The 23,133-nt window shown below is 36.3% G+C and overlaps 1 protein-coding gene across 1 annotated transcript; it reads left to right on the top strand.

Moving 5' to 3' along the window:
• The first annotated feature begins 13,210 nt into the window (after positions 1-13,210).
• Positions 13,211-18,289, top strand: LOC139852776 (uncharacterized). The gene is made up of 8 exons (XM_071842109.1): positions 13,211-13,214; positions 13,416-13,590; positions 14,093-14,154; positions 15,122-16,224; positions 16,285-16,873; positions 17,373-17,656; positions 17,762-17,974; positions 18,239-18,289. The coding sequence occupies exons 1-8, from the start codon at positions 13,211-13,213 to the stop codon at positions 18,287-18,289; spliced, it is 2,481 nt and encodes an 826-aa protein (XP_071698210.1).
• The last annotated feature ends 4,844 nt before the right edge of the window (positions 18,290-23,133 follow it).

Here is a 23,133-nt window from a genome sequence, read left to right on the forward strand (position 1 = left end):
ATTTAACGGGGAGGTAATGTAACGACCCGCACTTTTTCGATCATTCTATACTTCTAAGATTAATATTTACATAAATTAAACCTTACCAACATGATAAGCAATCCAAATTGTCGAGACTTATGTTTTTCGAAAAGAGATTTACACAACGTTTGACCGTCTAGTTTGACCGATGATATCACGAACTATACAATATATGATAATTATACGTTTGTATATATATATATATGTATATATACATGTTTAACATGATTTAAGGATGTTTTAATACCTCATTTTGTATTAATAACAATAAGTTATAAGTATATTTTGAAACTACTAACTTAATTTTTCAAAACGATAACCATACGTAACGTTATTTGACTTAAATACTTATGACATATAATGTTTATACATATATCGTATAAGTAATGTATTTAATCATTTTTAAGGACTTAAATACATAAAACCATATAAGTATATTCACAAAAGATAGCTATATTTGAATCCTCGTTCCGTTTTCACAAGATTTCTATACGTATACTTAGGGTATATGTACCCGTATAAATACGCAGTTTCTAGAAGTTTTACTATTGAAAAATACCAATTATTAGACTTCAATTATATGATCTTAGCAGCCTTTGATTAGTCAATACATGTGGGATCATATATGAGGACTTTTGAGCTAAAAATCAAAAAAATAAAGTCTATATATACATATACATATATACGCCTATATACACATATGCACACTTTCATAACAATTTTTTTTCAAGTTAAATGATCTTCTAAACTCTCTTATCTTCAACCTTCAAGTGTTCTTCAAGGTCCTCATAAGTTTTTAGCTTCAAAACATCACTTAATCATCATAAGAAAACCCTTACAAAAATACTTCAAGAAAACCTTCCAAGAACACCAACTTACTTCCAATCTTTCATCCACTTCCATCACCCTTTTGGTTCTAGGTTCTTACTCCTCTTTTACAGCAACCTTGTCCAAGGAATTTGAGGTAGAATCTATGTTCATAACCTTATTCGATTCATATATATATAGCTATCTTATTTTGTGGTATAAAATTTTAACAACAAGAACATAGTTTGAATGTTTTCAAACTTGTTTGCAAACTAAATAGATCTTCTAACTTAACTTTTAAAATACTCCAAGACCTGTAATATAACTTAAATATATGCTAATTTAACAAGGTATAACTTGGTTTTTCAAAGATTATCTTAAAAACTGTTTTTACGACGTCGGAGTGCCACCGGGGACTGTTTTGGGTTGGATAATTAAAAACTATCTTAAACTTTGAATTGGAGGTTTATGTTCTGGAAAAATGATTTTTACTATGGATATGATAACACATAAAAATTCCATGATTTAATTCAAAGTATAAGTATTTTTAGAAAAATAATCATTTAAGGTTGTTTACATAAAGGAAAATGTTTAACTTCATAAGTTTCACTAAAGTTTCACCTATGCCGTGTGATTTTGAATACAAACCAAGGTATTTTCAGTTCATAGTCTTAAAGAGGGACTCGATCCAAGGAGATGGCAAGTTGAATCAATGAAAACGGATTTGTAACGAAGAAACTATGACCGAAACAAAATTGGTTATCCAAGACTTGTTTAACTTCGGGATTAATTGGGAAAAATTAAATAAAATCACATCTTTCTAAGATAACATGATATTTTATATAATTCAATTTTATATGGTTCAGGATCACCCGTAAACAACACGAGAAGATTAATCATAAGATCCCATGATTGTACGCAACACGTCATTTGACAACACCGGTACTTTATGTACGCAACACGTCATTTGACAACACCGGTACCGTGGGTCAAGATTAATCTCGACCAATACATATACGATGGGGTTTTATTTATTTCGTTGGGGGTTTTATTTATTTCATTGCGGGTATATTAAACATCTAAAAATGAACCATTAAAATTGAATTACTAACAACGAACTGCTAACTACGGACTAAGGAATTATTTAAAGTATTAAAAGTATAACAAGTATATATATGTGACGTTTGTTTAAAAAGAAAAGGTATTGATATATTATATATGGATAGGTTCGTGATATCAACCGGAGACCAAGTCAAATTATATATATATATATCTTCAAGACGAAAGTGAGTATATAGTCCCACTTTTAAACTCTAAATATTTCGGGATGAGAATACATGTATTTTATGTTTTACAATATGGACACAAGTAACTGAAAAATATATTCTACGTTGAGTTGTACCACTGGCATACTTCCCTGTAGCTTGGTAACTAATATTTACAGCGGTATTGTAAACGCGAATCCTGTTGATAGATCTATCGGGCCTGACAACCCCAACCGGACTGGACGACCAGTATTCAACGGTTGCACAGTACTTCGTTTCGTGACTACACTTGGTACAGTGTAGTAAGATTTCATATTAAAGGGAATATGCGACGTGATTAATTGTTAAGTATGGTTACCAAGTGCTCAACCACTTAGAATATTTTTATTAAACTGTTTATATACGAAATCTTGTGGTCTATATATATATTGCTGCCAGCACTAAACCTATATCTCACCAACTTTATGTTGACCTTTTAAAACATGTCTATTCTCAGGTGATTTCTAAAAGCTTCCGCTGCATTATGTTGAATTTGAGCAGGATCTTGCGTACGCATATTTGTGTCAAAAATAAGACTGCATATCCAAGAACTTGTGTTGTAAAATATGCTAGAAATCGTGTTGTTATCATCATTTGTAAAGTTTGTAAGTCGAAGATTATCGCTAAACGATAATCATCTTTATTTCGTCCAAAGCTTGTATCAAAAATAAGAATCATGGTTTGTAATGTATAATATATGCAGTTTTTCTTTTAAAAATGTCGCATATAGAGGTCAATACCTCGCAATGAAATCATACGTTATCTAACACGTTCTTACGGTTAAGGACGGGTTATGACAGTTGGTATTGATATTTTATCATATAACACGATTACAATGGAAACAACATTTATTATTAACAATCGTTGTATCGAAAGAATTAGCTTTGAATACTAACGTGAGCTCGTGCATTGCAAGGCAGTTGTATAAATTAGTATTCGATAACTTTAGGATCGATATTTATTAAATGTATGATACAATTACATGAAAAAACCGTTTCTTAAAAATAACATTTGTATAGAAAACATTAGTATCAAATGTTAACGGATATATTATGAACCCGTTTATCTGCCATTGAGTTATATTAAATTCAATATAATATTATAGAAATTAATAATATAATCGTGTAATCTAACATTCAATAATAACACGTGTATAAAACTAATATAAAGCATATTATTAAATCTGATATTAAATTTAATTGCAATTGTGATTCTATTTATAGGAGAAGTTTATTACTAAATTTAAATTTAATGTCATACGAAGTATAATTTAACATGAAATATAATTTACTATTAAATTACATATCTTTAATTTAGGAAAGTATTTTAGGGAGTTATTATTATTTAAATCAGTTTAATTAAAAATATGACACATAGGATTATTTAATTCTGTTTAATTAAGAAAATGACACGTAGGATTAGTTAATTCGGATTAATTGAGAAATTGACACGTAGAATTATTGGCACGCGCTTTATAATAATGTATAGATGTTTGTTCCAGTTCCTCTTGTAGAAGGAGCTGAGGTTGATGTTTCGCGATTGTAGTGACCCGAACTTTTCCATGCTTATATATATTAAATGAAATTGTTATTTACATGATTAAGTGTTTCCAACATGTTAAGCAATCAAACTTGTTAAGACTTGATTAATTGAAATAGGTTTCATATAGACAATTGACCACCCAAGTTGACCGGTGATTCACGAACGTTAAAACTTGTAAAAACTATATGATGACATATATATGATTATATATATAGTTAATATGATATTATGATAAGTAAGTATCTCATTAGGTATTTTAACAATGAGTTATATACATAAAATTGAGTTTATTGAATTAAGAAACTCGAAACGATATATATAACGATTATCGTTAAAACAGCGTCTTACTAAATACATATGAATCATATTAAGATATTGATACACTATGTTTAATCATGATAAATGATAAGTAAACATGTCATTAAGTGTATTAACAATGAACTACATATGTAAAAACAAGACTACTAACTTAATGATTTCGAAACGAGACATATATGTAACGATTATCGTTGTAACAACATTTAACTGTATATATATCATACTAAGATATATTGATATATCATAATATCATGATAATGTAATAATTTAACATCTCTTTAGATATAATAAACAATGGGTTAACAACAATTAACAAGATCGTTAACCTAAAGGTTTCAAAACAACATTTACATGTAACGACTAACGATGATTTAACGACTCAGTTAAAATGTATATACATGTAGTGTTTTAATATGTATTCATACACTTTTGAAAGACTTAAAGACACTTATCAAAATACTTCTACTTAACAAAAATGCTTACAATTACATCCTCGTTCAGTTTCATCAACAATTCTACTCGTATGCACCCGTATTCGTACTCGTACAATACACAGCTTTTAGATGTATGTACTATTGGTATATACAATCCAATGATCAGCTCTTCATAGCCCATGTGAGTCACCTAACACATGTGGGAACCATCATTTGGCAACTAGTATGAAATATCTGTTGGAAGCTTCGACGAGCCCAACACACCCACTATAGAGGACCTAGGTTATACTCACTCACTAGACCAACACTTTGACGTTGGTTAGCCTTTAATTTTATAAATCCTTAGTGCACAATAATATTTAGGCGACAGTGTCGACCATATATCATTCAGGCGGTATAACCGACCATATATCACTTAGGCAGCAGAGCCGACCATATAATAAAAAAAACACAAGTGCACTAAGAACTCAAACACGAACTAAGGCTTAACCGGAAAACTTAACAAAGAATACTTTTATTAATACAAAGAAACAATTACAATATTATGGACTCAACTCAAACTCTTACTTCTTCACAACTTCTACTTCTAACTCTTCTTCACTTCTTACTTCTTCTCTACTTCACACTTCACTTACTCACACCTTACTCACAAATGAAATCAACACCCATATTTATACTACTCCATGGAAACTTCTACACACTAGATTTTTCCATAGATAAATATCTAGATATTTTTACCACTTAAAAATATCTAGATTTTTTCATTTTAACATCTAGATTTTTCTTCATATATACATTAATATCTAGATATTTCTTTTACATTTTAATATCTAGATATTTATATACATTACTAATTCCATATTATCTAAATTTGCATTGTATTTTAACACTCCCCCTTAATGTAAATTTTCTTCCAATGATGTCTTGCAGACCATTCCAAGTGCTTCTCTGAATTTTGTAAACTTTGGTTTACTTAGGCTCTTGATGAATATATCTGCAACTTGTTCATCTGTCTTTGTTGGCACCATCTTGATCTCCCCTTCAAGGACCTTCTCGCGAACATAGTGATAGTGTACTTCTATATGTTTTGTTCTTGCGTGAAAGACTGCTTCGCGAACATTTCTTGTGTTGCTGATGATGCCGATCGATATTCTGCTTCGGTGCTTGATAAGGATACAGTTGGTTGTCTCTTGCTGCACCATGATATTACTCCCGATCCAAGACTAAACATGTATCCAGTTGTTGATCGTCTTGTATCATAGTCTCCAGCGTAATCAGCGTCACAATATCCAGTCACGTGACATTCTTTTGTTTTCTTGTACAAAATGCCAAAGTTAATAGTGCCTTTAATATACCTTAAGATGCATCGTACAACATCAAGGTGAGGCTTCTTAGGATTGCTCATGTATCGACTAACCACTCAAACTGCATAAGATATGTCTGGCCGGCTTAGTGTGAGATAAATAAGACTTTCGACCATCTTTCGATACATGGTAACATCTAGAAGACTTTTTCCTTCATCTGCTCGTAGTTTTGTATTCGAATCCATCGGAGTTGAGATAGGTTTGCAATTAAGCATTCCGTACTTTTGTAAAAGATCTCGCGCATATTTCTGTTGTCCCAGAAATAATACTTCTCTTTTCTGCTCTATTTCGAGTCCAAGAAAATGTTTGAGTTCTTCAAGCTCTTTCATATGAAATCTGATAGACAGATTCTCTCTTGTTCTTTGGATCTCCTCATAGTGATCTCCCGTGATGATTAAGTCATCCACATATACTAGCACTATGACTAGTTTTCCTTGATCTTGTTTCACAAATAAACTAGAATCTGAAGGAGCAACTGTGAAACCACTTTGTACTAAGAACTCGCCAATCTTCCCGTACCAAGCTCTTGGAGCCTGCTTCAAGCCGTATAGTGCTTTCTTTAATTTGCAGACATGGTCAGGATGGGACTTATTCTCAAAGCCTCTTGGTTGCTCCATATAAATTTCTTTGTCAAGTTCTCCATGTAAGAAAGCGTTCTTGACATCCATCTGCCACAGCTTCCAAGATTTGCTAGCGGCTAAAGCTAATAGAGCTCGAATTGTTGTGATCTTTGCCACTGGACTAAACGTTTCTTCATAATCCAGCCCATATTGTTGAGAAAAACCTCTAGCAACAAGTCGAGCTTTATACCTTTCAATGGAGCCATCTGATCGAGTCTTCACCTTGTAAACCCATTTACAAGATATTGGTTTTACATCTTTTGGCTTTGGAACTAAACTCCATGTCTGGTTTTCTTTTAGTGCATTAATTTCTTCTTCCATTGCTTTCTGCCATTCTTGACTTTGTGCTGCTTCTTCATAAGTGGAAGGCTCAATAGGTATTGATTCATCCACATGAGCAGCATTGGCATACCTCGGATTAGGTTGCCTCGGCCTTATTGATCTCCGTAATTCTTGCACATGCTCCTCGGCATCCATTTGGCTTGGACGAACCTCTTCGGATGTAGATTGATGTACCCCAGTTTTCCATGGACTCGTTTCCTTAGAGTACGATCTATCTCCTTCTTTAATTGGATCCGATATGTGCTCTTTATGTTCTTCTTTTTCTTCTGGAACTTCTTCTAATCCATGAGATTCTGGAAGATCTATCTTTTGAGGTGACCACCATGAAGAAGCTTCATCAAATACCATATTTCTTGAAGTATGACACTTTCCAGTATTTGGATCACAATATCTCCATCCTTTTCTTGTTTCATCATAACCGACAAAAATGCATCGAATTTCCTTCTTATCAAATTTGCTTCGTAGATGATCTGGTACGAAGACGTAGCATACACATCCAAAAATCTTGAGATGGTTGATGGTTGGCTTGATCTTCCATAATCTTTCATATGGTGAAATATATCCCAACTTTGTTTGTGGGAGTCTGTTAATCATGTATGAAGCCGTCCTCATACATTCGGCCCAAAATCTTCCTGGTACATTCTTACCATGAAGCATACTTCGACAGATTTCAGCAAGATGATGATTCTTACGTTCTGCCACTCCATTCTGTTGTGGAGTATTAGGGCAAGTTAATTGCCTTCTGATCTTGTGCTTCTCAAGATAGATATTGAACTCGGTTGATAAATATTCTCCTCCATTATCTGTGCGTAAGCATCGAATCTTAGTATTGAGCTCACTTTCTACCTTGTTCTTGAACTCTTTAAACTTCAAAAAAGTCTCCGACTTCTCCTTCATGAAGTAAACCCACACATATCTTGAGAAGTCATCAATGAATGTCACCATATATTTCATACCTCCAAGTGATGTTCGTTTCACTGGGCCGAAGACATCTGAGTGTATAAGCTTTAGTGGTGTCTTGGACTAATGCGCTGACTCCTTGAATGGCAATTGGTGAGCTTTATCAAATTGACATCCAGCACATATTGTATCTGTTCGGATATTAATTTGAGGAAGCCCATTTAATATGCGTTTCACCATCATGTCCTTTAACTTATTGTATCCCACATGCCCAAGACGTTCATGCCACCGATCAGCCGTCTCATTCTTTCGAGTCTTATCCACATAAGCTGTTTCATCAGATAATACATAGACTGATTCTATTCTTCTTCCATGCATAACTGGATTGCCAACCACCTTTACTCTCTTGAATACGAACACATCTTCTGGTCTAAAGAGCACATAGTTCCCTTCTACTGTCAATTGTGGTACTGATAGTAAATTCTTCTTTAGGCCAGGGACAAGATACACCTTTTCGAGTTTGAGCTTTTAAGAGTCGCCTTCATTTGGAATTATTGTCTTTCCAATGTGAGAAATAGATAACCTTGAATTGTCGGCTGTCAACACGACTCTCTTTCCTTTGTAATCATCCATTTCTTGCAGCTTTGTCCCATCGTTGGTCATATGATTTGAGCACCCAGAATCGATGATCCAATCATCTTTGTAGTTTATTTTTGACTTTAAGGTTGCTGCAAGATCTTGATCATCCATGTCAGCTTCAACGGAGAGTCCTGCTTCTGCATCCCAAGTTTCCTCATTAATGGATGCTTCGAATGTGACCTCTTTCTTCTCATCTCTTGTGGCGGCCACATTTCCTTCGAAAGTTCGCCTTTTGGGGAATCTACAATCTCGAGCAAAATGACCCTTCTTGCCACAATTGAAGCATTCACCATTCTTTCTCTTATCATTTTCCCCGTATTGTTGGAGATGATCTCTTCTTCCTTGTTGAGCTCCCCCTGAAGCGTTGCCTTTTGATTTTGGGTGACCCTTCCACCCATATGTCTTACTTTCTTTCATCGCCTCTTGTCTTTGAGATGTTGCTTTCTTCTTATTGGTGAAGAGTGCATCTTCTCCGTATTTTATGGTTACTTCATTCACCTGCTTGGCTAATGCCTCCGGATTAGCCAATAGATTCTCTAGCTCTATTAATGATGGTTGAGTAGGCCATCCTCTCACAGCGGCTATAAATCCATTATACTCGGACCTTAAGCCGTGGATGATAATTCTCTTCATCCTTGCTTCACTCACTTTCTCTTCAGGAGCAAGTTGAGATATCTCACGGCAGATAGATTTCACCTTGGTGAAATACTAAGAAATAGACAGACTTCCTTGTGAGATACCCGCGAGCTCATTTTCCAAGAGCTGGAGGCGTGCTTCATTCTTCTTTGAAAATAATTTTTCAAAAGTTTCCCAAGCTGCCTTTGGTGTTTTCTCATCACGGATGTGCTCCAATAAATCCTCCTCGATTGTAGTCTTCAATATAAATAAAGCCTTCCCGGCCTTGATGTTCCATTTTCTCAAGGCTTCAGCATTTTCTTTCGATGGAGGCGTTGTGTCACTGCCAACAACTATTTCCCATAAATCCTGTCCTTGTAGGTAGGATTCTATACAAGTCCGCCAATAACCATAGTTGTGGTTATTGAGACTCTTGATTCCACTGCCCGTACTTGCAAGATCTGCCATCATGACGTCCAACGTCCAATAAGCTTGGTCCCAGACCGATGAGCTTTCACAGTTCCTAACTGTGCTCCGACAGAATCTCCCTTAGAGCCTTGGTGTTAACAAGACGATGTAAACGTCCAACGTTTACCGATGAGTACCTCCACTAGCAATGGTCCCGAACGACCCGCTCTGATACCAATTGTTGGAAGCTTCGACGAGCCCAACACACCCACTATAGAGGACCTAGGTTATACTCACTCACTAGACCAACACTTTGACGTTGGTTAGCCTTTAATTTTATAAATCCTTAGTGCACAATAATATTTAGGCGACAGCGTCGACCATATATCATTCAGGCGGTATAACCGACCATATATCACTTAGGCGGCAGAGCTGACCATATAATAAAAATAACACAAGTGCACTAAGAACTCAAACACGAACTAAGGCTTAACCGGGAAACTTAACAAAGAACACTTTTATTAATACAAAGAAACAATTACAATATTATGGACTCAACTCACACTCTTACTTCTTCACAACTTCTACTTCTAACTCTTCTTCACTTCTTACTTCTTCTCTACTTCACACTTCACTTACTCACACCTTACTCACAAATGAAATCAACACCCATATTTATACTACTCCATGGAAATTTCTACACACTAAATTTTTCCATGGATAAATATCTAGATATTTTTACCACATAAAAATATCTAGATTTTTTCATTTTAACATCTAGATTTTTCTTCATATATACATTAATATCTAGATATTTCTTTTACATTTTAATATCTAGATATTTATATACATTACTAATTCCATATTATCTAAATTTGCATTGTATTTTAACAATATCTTATAAAATTACAAAAATATTAGTAATCATTCATGACTTATTTACATGTAAACAAAATTACACATCCTTTATATCTAATCCATATACCAACGACTAAAAACACCTACAAACACTTTTATTCTTCAATTTTCTTCATCTAATTGATCTCTCTCAAGTTCTATCTTCAAGTTCTAAGTGTTCTTCATAAATTCTATAAGTTCTAGTTTCATAAAATCAAGAATACTTCCAAGTTTGATAGCTTACTTCCAATCTTGTAAAGTGATCATCCAACCTCAAGAAATCTTTCTTATTTACAGTAAGATATCTTTCTAATACAAGGTAATACTCATATTCAAACTTTGATTCAATTTCTATAACTATAACAATCTTATTTCGAGTGGAAATCTTACTTGAACTTGTTTTCGTATTATGATTCTGCTTCAAGAACTTTCAAGCCATCCAAGGATCCTTTGAAGCTAGATATATTTTTCTCATTTTCAGTAGGTTTATCCACAAAACCTGAGGTAGTAATGATGTTCATAACATCATTCGATTCATATATATATAAAACTACCTTATTCGAAGGTTTAAACTTGAAATCACTAGAACATAGTTTAGTTAATTCTAAACTTGTTCGCAAACAAAAGTTAATTCTTCTAACTTGACTTTTAAATTCAACTAAACACATGTTCTATATCTATATGATATGCTAACTTAATGATTTAAAACCTGGAAACACGAAAAACACCGTAAAATCGGGCATACACCGTCGTAGTAACACCGCGGGCTGTTTTGGGTTTGATAATTAAAAACTATGATAAACTTTGATTTAAAAGTTGTTCTTCTGGGAAAATGATTTTTCTTATGAACATGAAACTATATCCAAAAATCATGGTTAAACTCAAAGTGGAAGTATGTTTTTCAAAATGGTCATCAAGACGTCGTTCTTTCGACTTAAATGACTACCTCTTGCAAAAATGACTTGTAACTTATATTTCTGACTGTAAACCTATATTTTTTCTGTTTAGATTCATAAAATAGAGTTCAATATTAAACCATAGCAACTTGATTCACTCAAAACGGATTTAAAACGAAGAAGTTATGGGTAAAACAAGATTGGATATTTTTTCTTGTTGTATCTACGTGAAAATTGGTAACAAATCTATATTAATCATATCTAGCTAACTTATATTGTATTATACATGTATTCTAATATATTATGTAGTCTTGGGATACTATAGACACGTATGCAAATGTTTTGACATATCATATCGACCCATGTATATATATTATTTGGAACAACCATAGACACTCTATATGCAGTAATGTTGGAGTTAGCTATACAGGGTTGAGTTTGATTCCAAAAATATATATACTTTGAGTTGTGATCTAGCCTGAAACGTGTATACACTGGGTCGTGGATTGATTCAAGATAATATATATCAATTTATTTCTGTACATCTAACTATGGACAACTAGTTGTAGGTTACTAACGAGGACAGCTGACTTAATAAACTTAAAACATCAAAATGTATTAAAAATGTTGTAAATATATTTTGAACATACTTTGATATATATATATATATATATATATGTATATATTTGTTATAGGTTCGTGAATCGACCAGTGGCCAAGTCTTACTCCCGACGAAGTAAAAATCTGTGAAAGTGAGTTATAGTCCCACTTTTAAAAATATAATATTTTGGGATGAGAATACATGCAGTTTTATAAATGTTTTACGAAATACATGGAACTTTTTATTTTAGTGACCTGACCGTTGTTTACTCCAGCAGAAAACCTGGCACGATAGGTTAATTTGAATCATAGTTTTTCCCCCTTCTCTTTGATATCCAGTTATGTAGGTGGCACGTGCATCGGTGAATATCGGTTTGATGCTTAGGACTGAATTTTCCTTTTTTCTGTAATTGAAAATCACTTGGTGATTCATTATAAGTGAAGACTTGTGTAACCATCGCTGCAGGGATAGACATTAATAGTAAGAAGACATATGATCAGTCCCCCACGTTTGATTGATTAAACTTTCACTACTACAAAAATGAACAGAGAAACCCCCATTTGGAACCTCTTTTAAGAAAAGTTTAAAAAAACCAGTTTCAAAAAACATAAGAGACCGGTTTTTGAAGTTTACTTAAAAACCGGTTTCTTTGGTTCACTTTAGAAACCTCTTTTTGACAAAAACCGCTCCCCACCTTTGGAACCTCTTTTTTGTAAAAAAACCGGTCCCTTAACTTTCACTTTAAGAACCTCCTTTTTATTAAAACCGGTTTCAGACGTTTGGAACCTCTTTTTTATTTAAAACCGGTTTCATTTTTGCGATTTTTAGAGGAAATAAAAGCGGGAAATGAAAATTTAAATGAGTGTCACTAGTAGTATAATATTTACATTTATTTACATATTACCTAAAAGATAAAACACTATTTCACTATTCATCAATAGTAACCAGGAGTATTTCCGTCATTTCACTTTTTTTTCTCCAACGATAAAAGAAGCAACTTTCGTAAAAGAACCAACCCTTCAATGTTACCAAAAGATGTCGAAAAAAATTCTTTTTTATAAAAAAATCAACTACCTTTTTTTTTCTCTCAACGATAAAAGAGACAACTTTCATAAAAGGAACAACCCTTCAATGCTACCAAAAGATGTCGAAAAACATTCCTTTTTACAAAATAGATCAACTAACTTTAAAAAAAAGGAACGTTAAAAGAAGCAACTTTCGCAAAAGGAACAACCCTTCAATGTTAGATGTCGAAAAAAATTCTTTTTTACAAAAAAGATCAAGACTTTTTTTTACTCGCATTCAAAACGGAGCCCCCGGCGCGAAACGAGGGCTCCAAAACTAGTTTGGACTAAGATCTAAAACCCTTACTCAGCCCTCTACCATCTCCATCTAGTCATCTACTTCCACCTCTTCATAAAAGAAAAATTGCTATGTGATTAATTCTTAGAAACCCTCGTTCTATACTATTTATGAGAAGTATTACTCTGGATAAGTAGTACATGAGTATTATTTTGAACTCGGGTATTAAAACATTGCTAAAACTTACTCTCTCAGTGATAGATAATCATCGATAAAAACCCATTGTCTCCACCACACGTTCTAATCTTTCTCTTAAGTTTTCTTTAATATTTGTTATGTAACACCACTCTGTTTACTTACTTATTTGGTTGTGATATTTAAATATTTCGTCACTTGTTTGTGTAGGTAATATTGCATCAACCCTTGAGCAAAAAGCCATCAAGCAACAAGAAGAACTCGAAGTTGAAATAAATTTGGCTCAAACTCCAAGGCCGTCAAGAAGCAGCTCTTCAAGCCATCAAACACTATCTTTTTTATTACAAGTAGTAGTTTACTCGTGTGTTTCAGATCCACATTTTTTGTATACTTGAATTCATAATCTTATCAAGATTATTGATATTAATATGCAACTGTATTGGTATATATACATATAAGTTTATCATTAAACATCAATATGGTTTGGTTCTCAACGTTTATAAGTTTGTAGCAAGAACTTGTTTTTCTTATAAAACTACTAAGAATTAGGAAACAAATTAGTATTTAAAAAAAAAAACACATAGAAACCGGTTTTTAAATAAAAGAGGTCTCTTTAATCAAGTATAGGAACCTCTTTCTACGAAAAAAAACAGGTTTCTAAAGTTAGACAAAGGAAACTGTAAGGAACCTGTTTTATAACCGGTTTTCTACTTTTGGAACTCCTAGTGATAGGAACCTCTTTTAAAACCGGTTCCAAAGGCCCTAAAAACTGGTTCCAAAACTCATTTTTTGTAGAGGTTTTTGGACCGTAGACGGACAGTTATAATCAATTCGATCTTGGTTGTATTTTTAATGATGTGAAATTGTTGTGGGGTTTTGATGTGCAGCCAGGAAAAGATCGAGTGCGCTTTGTTATCCTATTCAAGATTTGTTTATCGTATTAATGTTTGTGAGAGATATATGTATTGTTTAATTATAATTATATGATATGATATACATTATGGTTAATAATTAAAGACTTCTCTCTCTCTCCTCCCGACCGTTTTATTTTCTCTGTAATCTTGCATCCCAAAACTCAAAATAACCCAAAACTAAATTTGACGATTGCTCCTAATTCAAACCGAACTAGAAGCAGAGACCCATTCCATTAAACCCAAATTAACTAGCAGATTCTAATCGTATTCTTTTTTTCGGTGATTGTTGGCACACGCGCTCCACGCGCATCCACGCGCCGTCACGGCTAACTCGCCGGAATATTTGTCCGGTCTACTTTTTTGCTTTTTTCAGGTCTTTCCATTAAGAGGGTGCCGTCAACGCAACTAGGACTCAAGCAGCGCAGGGATATACTCAAATCTGAACTGCAACAGCAACTCCTCTGCCGCCGCTGACGGCCGCCGTGTATCGCCGCTGCCGTCAAGTACCGCCGCTAGTGTTCGTTTTCTACCTCAAACTTACTGTGTTTTGTTGTTTCAACTGCCATTTTTATTATTAATTCTACTATACTATAACCAATTATATATTAATTATCTTTATTACGGAGTATTAATTATCCTTGGGTATCTGCTTTCTGTTGACCTGCTCTTTTTTCTTTACGTATATTTTTATCTGTTTCTCATATATTCGATCCTGATTTCTTTTGAATCTGTATCCTTTTATTTATTTTTGTTTCTATTTTTTTCCTTCTATTATTATCTTATACTTTTTTGTGCTTTTATTTTCGAGTTACTTTGGTTACTGTTTTTATTTGATTTTTGTGTCCTCTTCTTCGAGGCTAGACCCTTTGGGTTCTTCTTGATACTTTATTTCTATATTTTCCCGATTCTACTTGTTTTTTAGCTTAATCCTGTCCTATCTACGGGACTTTATATTTATTTTTTGTATTATCTATTTTGTATTTATCTATTTTTGTTTTTTAGATAAGATAGACTCTAGACTATATCATGGTTACTTAAGGTCATGTCCTCCTAGTTCTGGGGCGGGTAGGTTTATAGGGCCTAGAAGTGGCAATAGGATAGCGAAGCCGGTTAGAATTAGAGTGGGTAGTTGGAATGTGGGTACTTTAACCGGAAAACGATATGAACTTGTTGAGACTTTACGTAAACGTAAAGTGGACATTTTGTGTGTCCAGGAGACTAGATGGAAGGGTCGAGGGGCGGTCAAGACCAATGGCTACAAGTTGTGGTTCTCGGGATCGAGAGTAGCTAGAAACGGGGTTGGAATCATTATAGGACCACCCTATAATGAGAATGTTGTGGATGTAGACCGACGGAGCGATAGGATTATGTCGGTTAGGTTAGTTATCCAGGAGGTGACTTACAAGGTCATTAGTGCATACGCACCTCATGCGGGCCTTGGAGAAGCTGAAAAGAGACACTTCTGGGAATCGCTAGACGAGGTTATGAGGATGTGCCCTCAGGAACATCGATTACTTATTGGTGGAGACCTCAATGGTCATATAGGAACTGATGTCGAGGGATATGCGGGAGCCCATGGGGGCTTTGGGTTCGGAATAAGAAACGAGGAAGGGATCTCTATCCTCGAATTTGCTGTTGCACACGATTTGGCTGTTGCAAATTCATTTTTCAAGAAGACGGATGCTCAGTTAGCAACTTTCCATAGCGGGGGCCATAGTACCCAGATTGACTATTTGCTACTTCGCAAAGGGGATCTTAGGACTTGTGGAGACTGTAAGGTACTGACTGACTTGACATGCTCCTCCCAGCACAGATTGTTGGTCATGGATTTGGCTCTTCGGAGATGTGTTACCAAGAGTGTGAGGCCCATCCAACCTAAGATCTTGTGGAAGAAGCTGATCGGAGAGAAGGCGGTGACTTTCAAAACATCGGTTGTAGAAAGAATTAATGCATCAGTAGAAATGACACCGAATGATGATGCGGATCAGATGTGGATTTGTCTGGCGTCCACCATTAGAGAGGTTGCCAAGGAAGCCTTAGGTGTGGCAGTAGGAACATCGAGGGGACATAAGACTGATAGAGAATCATGGTGGTTTAGTGATGAGGTTTAAAGCAAAGTCGCGCTTAAGCAACTAAGGTTCAGGGAGCTTATCACTTGCCAAGAGGGGACTTCGACGGATAGAACCAGGGTTGAAGAGAGATATAAAGAAGCCAAAAGAGAAGCTAAGAAGGCTGTAGCCCGGGTAAAAGAAAAGGCATATGAAGATCTGTATAGGAAGCTTGACTCCAAAGAGGGAGCAAATGATATATACAGGATAGCCAAAGCTAGGGAGCGAAGGCGCAGGGATATTGATAACATCAAGTTTATCAAAAATGAAGCTGGTAAAACTTTAGTAAAGGAGGACGAAATTAGGAAAAGATGGGAAGAGTATTTCTCATCTCTCTTCGTTGGAGGAAGACCCGAGCATCACGAAGATCTGCAAGAAGCTGATATAGAACAATTCCAGATCAACAGGGATTGTGAGGAGATCAATCATGAGGAAGTAAGATTGGCACTACATAAGATGGGGAGAAATAAAGCTGTTGGACCAGACCAGATCCCTATTGAGGCATGGTGGTGCCTTGGCGATGATGGTATTAGGTGGTTGACTTGCCTTTTCAACAAGATGTTTCGAAGCTCTAAGATGCCTATGGAATGGAGACTGAGCGAGACTATCCTCATCTATAAGAACAAGGGGGATGCGCAAATTTGCGGTAACTATAGAGGCATAAAATTACTTAGTCACTATGAAGCTTTGGGAGAGAGTGATTGAGACTAGACTTCGACGCGTAACGAATGTGTCGGAGAACCAATTTGGTTTCATGCCGGAGCGCTCTTCGATAGAGGAAATTCATATTATTAGGAGCCTTATGGAGAAGTATAGAGAAAAAAAAAAGAACCTAGAGATGGTTTTCTTAGACTTGGAAAAGGCATACGATTGCGTTCCACGAAATTTGATTTGGAAGACCCTTAATGGTAGAAGTATCCCGAGTAGATATATCTGTGTTATTAGGGACGTGTATGAAGGGGCTAAATCCTGTGTTCGAACGCCTGTGGGAAATACTGAATTTTTCCCAATAGAAGTGGGCCTGCATCAGGGGTCGGCCCTTAGCCCTTTTCTTTTCGCTTTGATCCTTGACGAGCTTTCTCGAGGGATACAAGAGTGCATCCCTTGGTGCTTGATTTTTGCCGATGATATCGTGCTTGTTTCAGAATCCAAGGAGGAGCTTAATAGAAGATTAGAGCAATGGAGGGTGGCCTTAGAAAGTAATGGCCTACAAATTAGTAGACAAAAGACGGAATATCTTAGATGTGATTTCGATAGGAACGACGATGCTCAAGAGGTTGGAGTGAACATCTGCATTGGAGACCAGATCTTGCATCCACAAACCTCGTTCAGATACCTAGGCTCGGTGCTCCACAAATCGGAGAGGATTGACGAAGACGTTTCGCACCGTATTAAGGTAGGGTGGCTGAAGTGGAGGTCAGCGACTGGGGTCTTATGCGACAAGAAGATCCCCCTTAAGCTGAAAGGGAAATTCTTCAAGGTGGCAATTAGACCGGCCATGTTATATGGTTCAGAGTGTTGGCCTATGACGAAGGCGCAAGAGAGAAGGATGGAGGTCGCAGAGATGAGAATGCTTAGGTGGACTTGCGGTAAAACCATGTTGGATATGATTCCAAATAGTGTTTTCAGGGAGAACCTAGAAGTTAGAAGCATCTCTGATAAGCTAAGAGAAGGACGGCTTCGCTGGTTTGGGCATGTGAGGAGGCGACCTCTTACTGCCCCTGTTAGGAGAGTCGAGGCACTTACGGTTGACGGTGTAAGGAGAAGGGGTAGACCCACTCGTAGGTGGGAGGATAGAATAAAGATGGACTTGAAGGAGCTTTTATTGTCCGAGGACATGACTTCTGATAGGATTACGTGGATGACTAGAATTAGAATAGACGAGTAGGTTTTTGGTGTTTGTGTTTGTTTTTGGTTATGTTTGTTTTTTTTTTTTTTTGCTTGCGTTGGTTCGGCTGTTGGCATGGGTGTTTTTTTTTTTTTTTTTTTTTGGTTTGGTAAGTTTGTGTAGGTTTTTAGGTTTGTGTTTGACTTGAGTTGTTTTTCGTTGGTTTGTCAATGAGTTTTTTTCCCTTTTTTTTTTTTTTAATGTTGTATGTGTATTGTGACACCGCTGATTTTTTTTTTTAAATACGTGGCGGAAGCATTTATATTAATTGAACCATTATAATAACATAAACATATAATATTTACATATCCAAAACATTTGACAGCTAGCATTAAACTAATACATCTGGTGTCACGTGACATTACAACAAAATTTAGTTTTAACAGAAAAGACACATCAGAGTTTCTTCATTGTCAAACACAACATCGCAAGCCCGTCTTCTCCCCAAAAGCATAATCTACAAAAGCTAATAACCTGCAGGGAGGAGATGGAGGGGAATTAGCACGAAGCTAAGTGAGTACGACTAACTACAGGCCATAGCATACACAAGTGTTATACTAATCAAGTCACGTAGTCTAACACACAAACATCACCCAGTAGTGCAGTCTACAGAGACTCCGGCGGTTCGGCCAAACCATTAACCTCCAGTTGATCGGGCTGGGGTTTACAGGAAGTTCCTCCTACATACCGTGCTGCATAAATCATCCACACGCGACGTACGCGTCATTCAAACATATACTACACGGATGCAAATAGGCTACCACATGAGGAACCCAACCCGCAGGTTGATCTCTCCTATCGAATTAGGCTACCACAAGATAGGGACGCACTGGGCTCCAGCAGACAAGCATCAACTAACATGCAGTCATCACAAGGTACTAACTAATCACAACAATAAGTATATCTAACAAGCATGGCAATCATAATATAACATGCTACAATATACTATATTCTCCAGTTAGTCCCACTCACCAAATACCAGCAAACGAGAAGGTGTTCAGCTATCTAATCACTGAACCTTCTCTTTCTCCTTTTCTCCTGAGAAATACATATACACGAGTTAGTTTATGTCCATAAACACCAAATAACACAATACAGAAAATTTTGTCAGAAAACTGTCCGCTAAAAATTTTCTCACATCAAAATACAAACGGGCAGCATAACGGCTAAAACTCAACACTTTGGTAAAATATTCTACCCTGGACACTCAGTCGGTCGACTGACACTGACAGTAGGTCGACTGTCTACACAATCGGTCGACTGTCTACACAATCGGTCGACTGACCCTCTCAGTCGGTCGTCTCACTTGGTATATCATCAATCGGCCGAAGGTAAATCTCAGTCGATCGGTTGTCTTTCAATCGGTCGGTTCACTACGTCGGTCGGTCGACTGTCGACTGACAGTCGGCCGACTGTGTTCACCTTCTTCAGAAAATGAACATAGGCTACGGACTTCAAGCTAAATTCACCAAATCTTGATCTAGAGCTCGTTTTCGACACCAAAACTTGCCACAACTCAATTACTACATGTTATAGACTATAAACCCACAAAGTTTTGACCATAACAACATCAAATCCATGGATTTTGACACAAAATCAAGCTTTTTACAAAACTTACACAAAACTATGAATTTAACCACGAATTGAACACAAAAACACATGTTTCTTACCTTGTTAGAATCAGTAGACAACAAAGAACACGATTCCAAGAACAATTTGAGCTCAAGAACTAGTTTTAGCAATTAGGGTTTCAAAGGGGAAGAATTTAGGTACGGGGTAATATTTGGGAAGGATCTGGAAAGTGCAAGAAATGCACTGCATAAGGCATCAAAAGTGGGTTAAAATCCCACACTGTGTGACACACGGGTATTTATCAGTTATCTGATATCTTTCGTACGTCATTTGGCAACCCAAACGAAGTCCAAATTAAATAAACAAACCTGTTCTGTGACCCTTGTCACAAACTGGTCCTAACCACATTATTATTTAATAGTAAACATTAAATAAAAATAAAAGCATATAATAACACAGTACTAACTTAAGGGCAATCTAGTAATCTTACATCTAGGCCCGATTGAGGATGTTACAAATCTACCCCCCTTAAGAAGATTCCGTCCTCGGAATCTGGTCAAGGTCAAACAACTGGGGATAGCGCGCCCTCATTAACTCCTCGGCTTCCCAGGTCAAGTTGGAACCTAAACTGTGCCGCCATTCCACTAACACCATTGGAATCTGTTTCTTTCTTAACTTGGTGACTTTCTTGTCCACTATACGAATTGGCTCTTCTACTAACTTCTTAGTCAAATCAACTTTCAAGTCTTTCAATGGAAGAATCTGACTTTCATCGTCTACTTTACACTTTCTTAAATAACACACATTGAACGTGTTGTGAATTCCTGCTAACTCTGAAGGAAGATCTAAGACTACCGTTTGATCGTTCAAAATCTCTATGATCGGAAATGGCCCAATATACCTCGGAGCTAGTTTACCACGTTTGCCAAATCTGATCACCCCTTTCCACGGTGATACCTTCAAGTATACACGATCACCTACATGAAATGTTACCTGACGTCTGTGCGGATCAGCATACATCTTTTGTCGATCTCTAGCTGCCTTTAATTTCTCACGTGCAATTTCAACTTTTTCTGCAGTTATCTGAACAATCTCGGGACCTGCAAATTGTTTCTCACCTGCTTCTAACCAACATGTCGGAGTTCTACACTTACGACCATACAACATTTCATACGGTGGCATTCCGATACTCGAATGATATGAATTGTTGTAAGCAAACTCTATCAATGGAAGATGCGAATCCCAAGAACCACCATACTCTAAGACACATGCTCTCAACATGTCTTCTAACGTTTGAATCGTTCGTTCACTCTGACCGTCTGTTTGTGGATGATATGTTGTACTAAGATTCACACGCGTACCCAGATTCTGTTGTAAACTGTTCCAGAAGTTAGATACAAACCTAGTATCTCTATCGGAAACTATTGACAACGGTACACCATGACGACTAACGATTTCTTTCAAGTACAACTCTGCCAAATCACTCAACGAGGCTGTTTCACGAGTAGCTAAAAAGTGAGCACTCTTTGTTAAACGATCCACAATCACCCAGATCATGTCGTGTCCTTTCTGGGTTCGGGGTAACTTGATTACAAAATCCATCGTTATATGATCCCACTTCCACTGAGGAATTTCTAACTGTCTTAGAGATCCATACGGTTTCTGATGTTCTGCCTTAACTTGCGCGCAAATATGACATTTTTCGACAAAATTTGCAACATCTGTCTTCATTGTCGGCCACCAATACAATGTTTTCAAGTCTCTATACGTCTTTGTACTACCTGGATGCACTGATAATCTCGATTTATGCGCTTCAGTAAGGATTAAATCTCTCAAATCTCCAAGCATAGGCACCCAAATTCGGTCTTTATAGGTCTTTAATCCTCTAGAGTCATTGCATAGGTCAAATTTTCTTTTAGTCATTTGTTCAGTCTTTAGGTTTTCGTCATTCAAAGCTACTAACTGAACAGTTTTCAATCGATCAATCAGGTCTGAAACTATCTCAATTCTCATAAATCTAACATTTTCGACTGTTTTCTTGCGACTCAGAGCATCTGCGGCCACATTTGCTTTACCCGGATGGTATTTAATCTCACAGTCATAGTCTTTAATCAATTCTAAACATCGACTTTGACGCATATTTAATTCTTTCTGCGAAAAGATATATTGAAGACTCTTATGATCTGTATAGATTTCACAATGTGTACCATACAAATAATGTCTCCAAAGCTTCAAAGCAAACACAACTACAGTTAACTCTAAATCGTGAGTAGGGTAGTTTCGTTCATGATTCTTCAACTGTCGTGAAGCATATGCTATAACTTTATTTCTCTGCATCAAAACACAACCCAGACCTGCACGTGACGCATCGCAGTAAACCACAAAATCTTCTGTTCCCTCTGGTAAAGCTAAAACCAGCGCTTGACATAACAACTGCTTAAGGGTCTGAAAAGCCTTTTCTTGTTCATCAGTCCATCGAAAGGCTACATTTTTTCTGGTTAACTTATTTAATGGACCTGCTATTTTAGAAAAGTCTTTGATAAACCGGCGGTAATAACCTGCTAAACCCAGAAAACTTTTAATTTCTGTTGGCGTTTTCGGCGAGTTCCAGTTCATTACAGCTTCTATCTTAGACTGATCTACTTTAATACCCTGTTCACAAATCACATGACCCAGAAAATGTACTTCTCGCAACCAAAATTCACACTTAGAAAACTTACCGTACAACTGTTCCTGTTTCAAAAGTTCTAACACCAATCTCAGATGTGTAGCATGATCTTTCTCGGTTTTTGAATATATCAAGATATCATCTATGAAGACAATCACAAACTTGTCAAGATACTGACGACACACCCTGTTCATGAGATCCATAAACACTGCTGGCGCGTTGGTTAACCCGAATGGCATAACTAAAAAATCATAATGACCATATCTAGTTCTAAACGCTGTTTTCGGTATGTCGGTCTCTGCAACACGTACCTGATGATACCCTGAACGTAAATCAATCTTTGAAAAGTAAAAATCACCCTGTAACTGATCGAATAAATCATCTATTCTTGGTAGCGGATACTTATTCTTTATTGTTCTCTTGTTCAAATCGCGGTAATCTATACACATTCGAAGCGACCCATCTTTCTTTTTCACAAACAAAACGGGAGCACCCCACGGTGAAGAACTTGGTCGGATAAACCCCTTATCTAACAGTTCCTGAATCTGAGACATCATTTCTCTGATTTCTGACGGAGCTAATCTGTAAGGAGCTTTTGCCACTGGCGTAGCACCTGGAACCAAATCAATTTTATACTCTACTTCACGTACTGGAGGTAATCCTGGTAAATCATCTGGAAATACTTCTGGAAATTCTGACACAACGGGAATATCGGTCACCTGCTTCTTCTCTTTCTTAACATCAATCACGTAGGCTAAGAATGAATCACACCCTTTCG

Source organism: Rutidosis leptorrhynchoides, chromosome 1 (genome assembly GCF_046630445.1).
Source record: "Rutidosis leptorrhynchoides isolate AG116_Rl617_1_P2 chromosome 1, CSIRO_AGI_Rlap_v1, whole genome shotgun sequence".
NCBI lineage: Eukaryota > Viridiplantae > Streptophyta > Magnoliopsida > Asterales > Asteraceae > Rutidosis > Rutidosis leptorrhynchoides.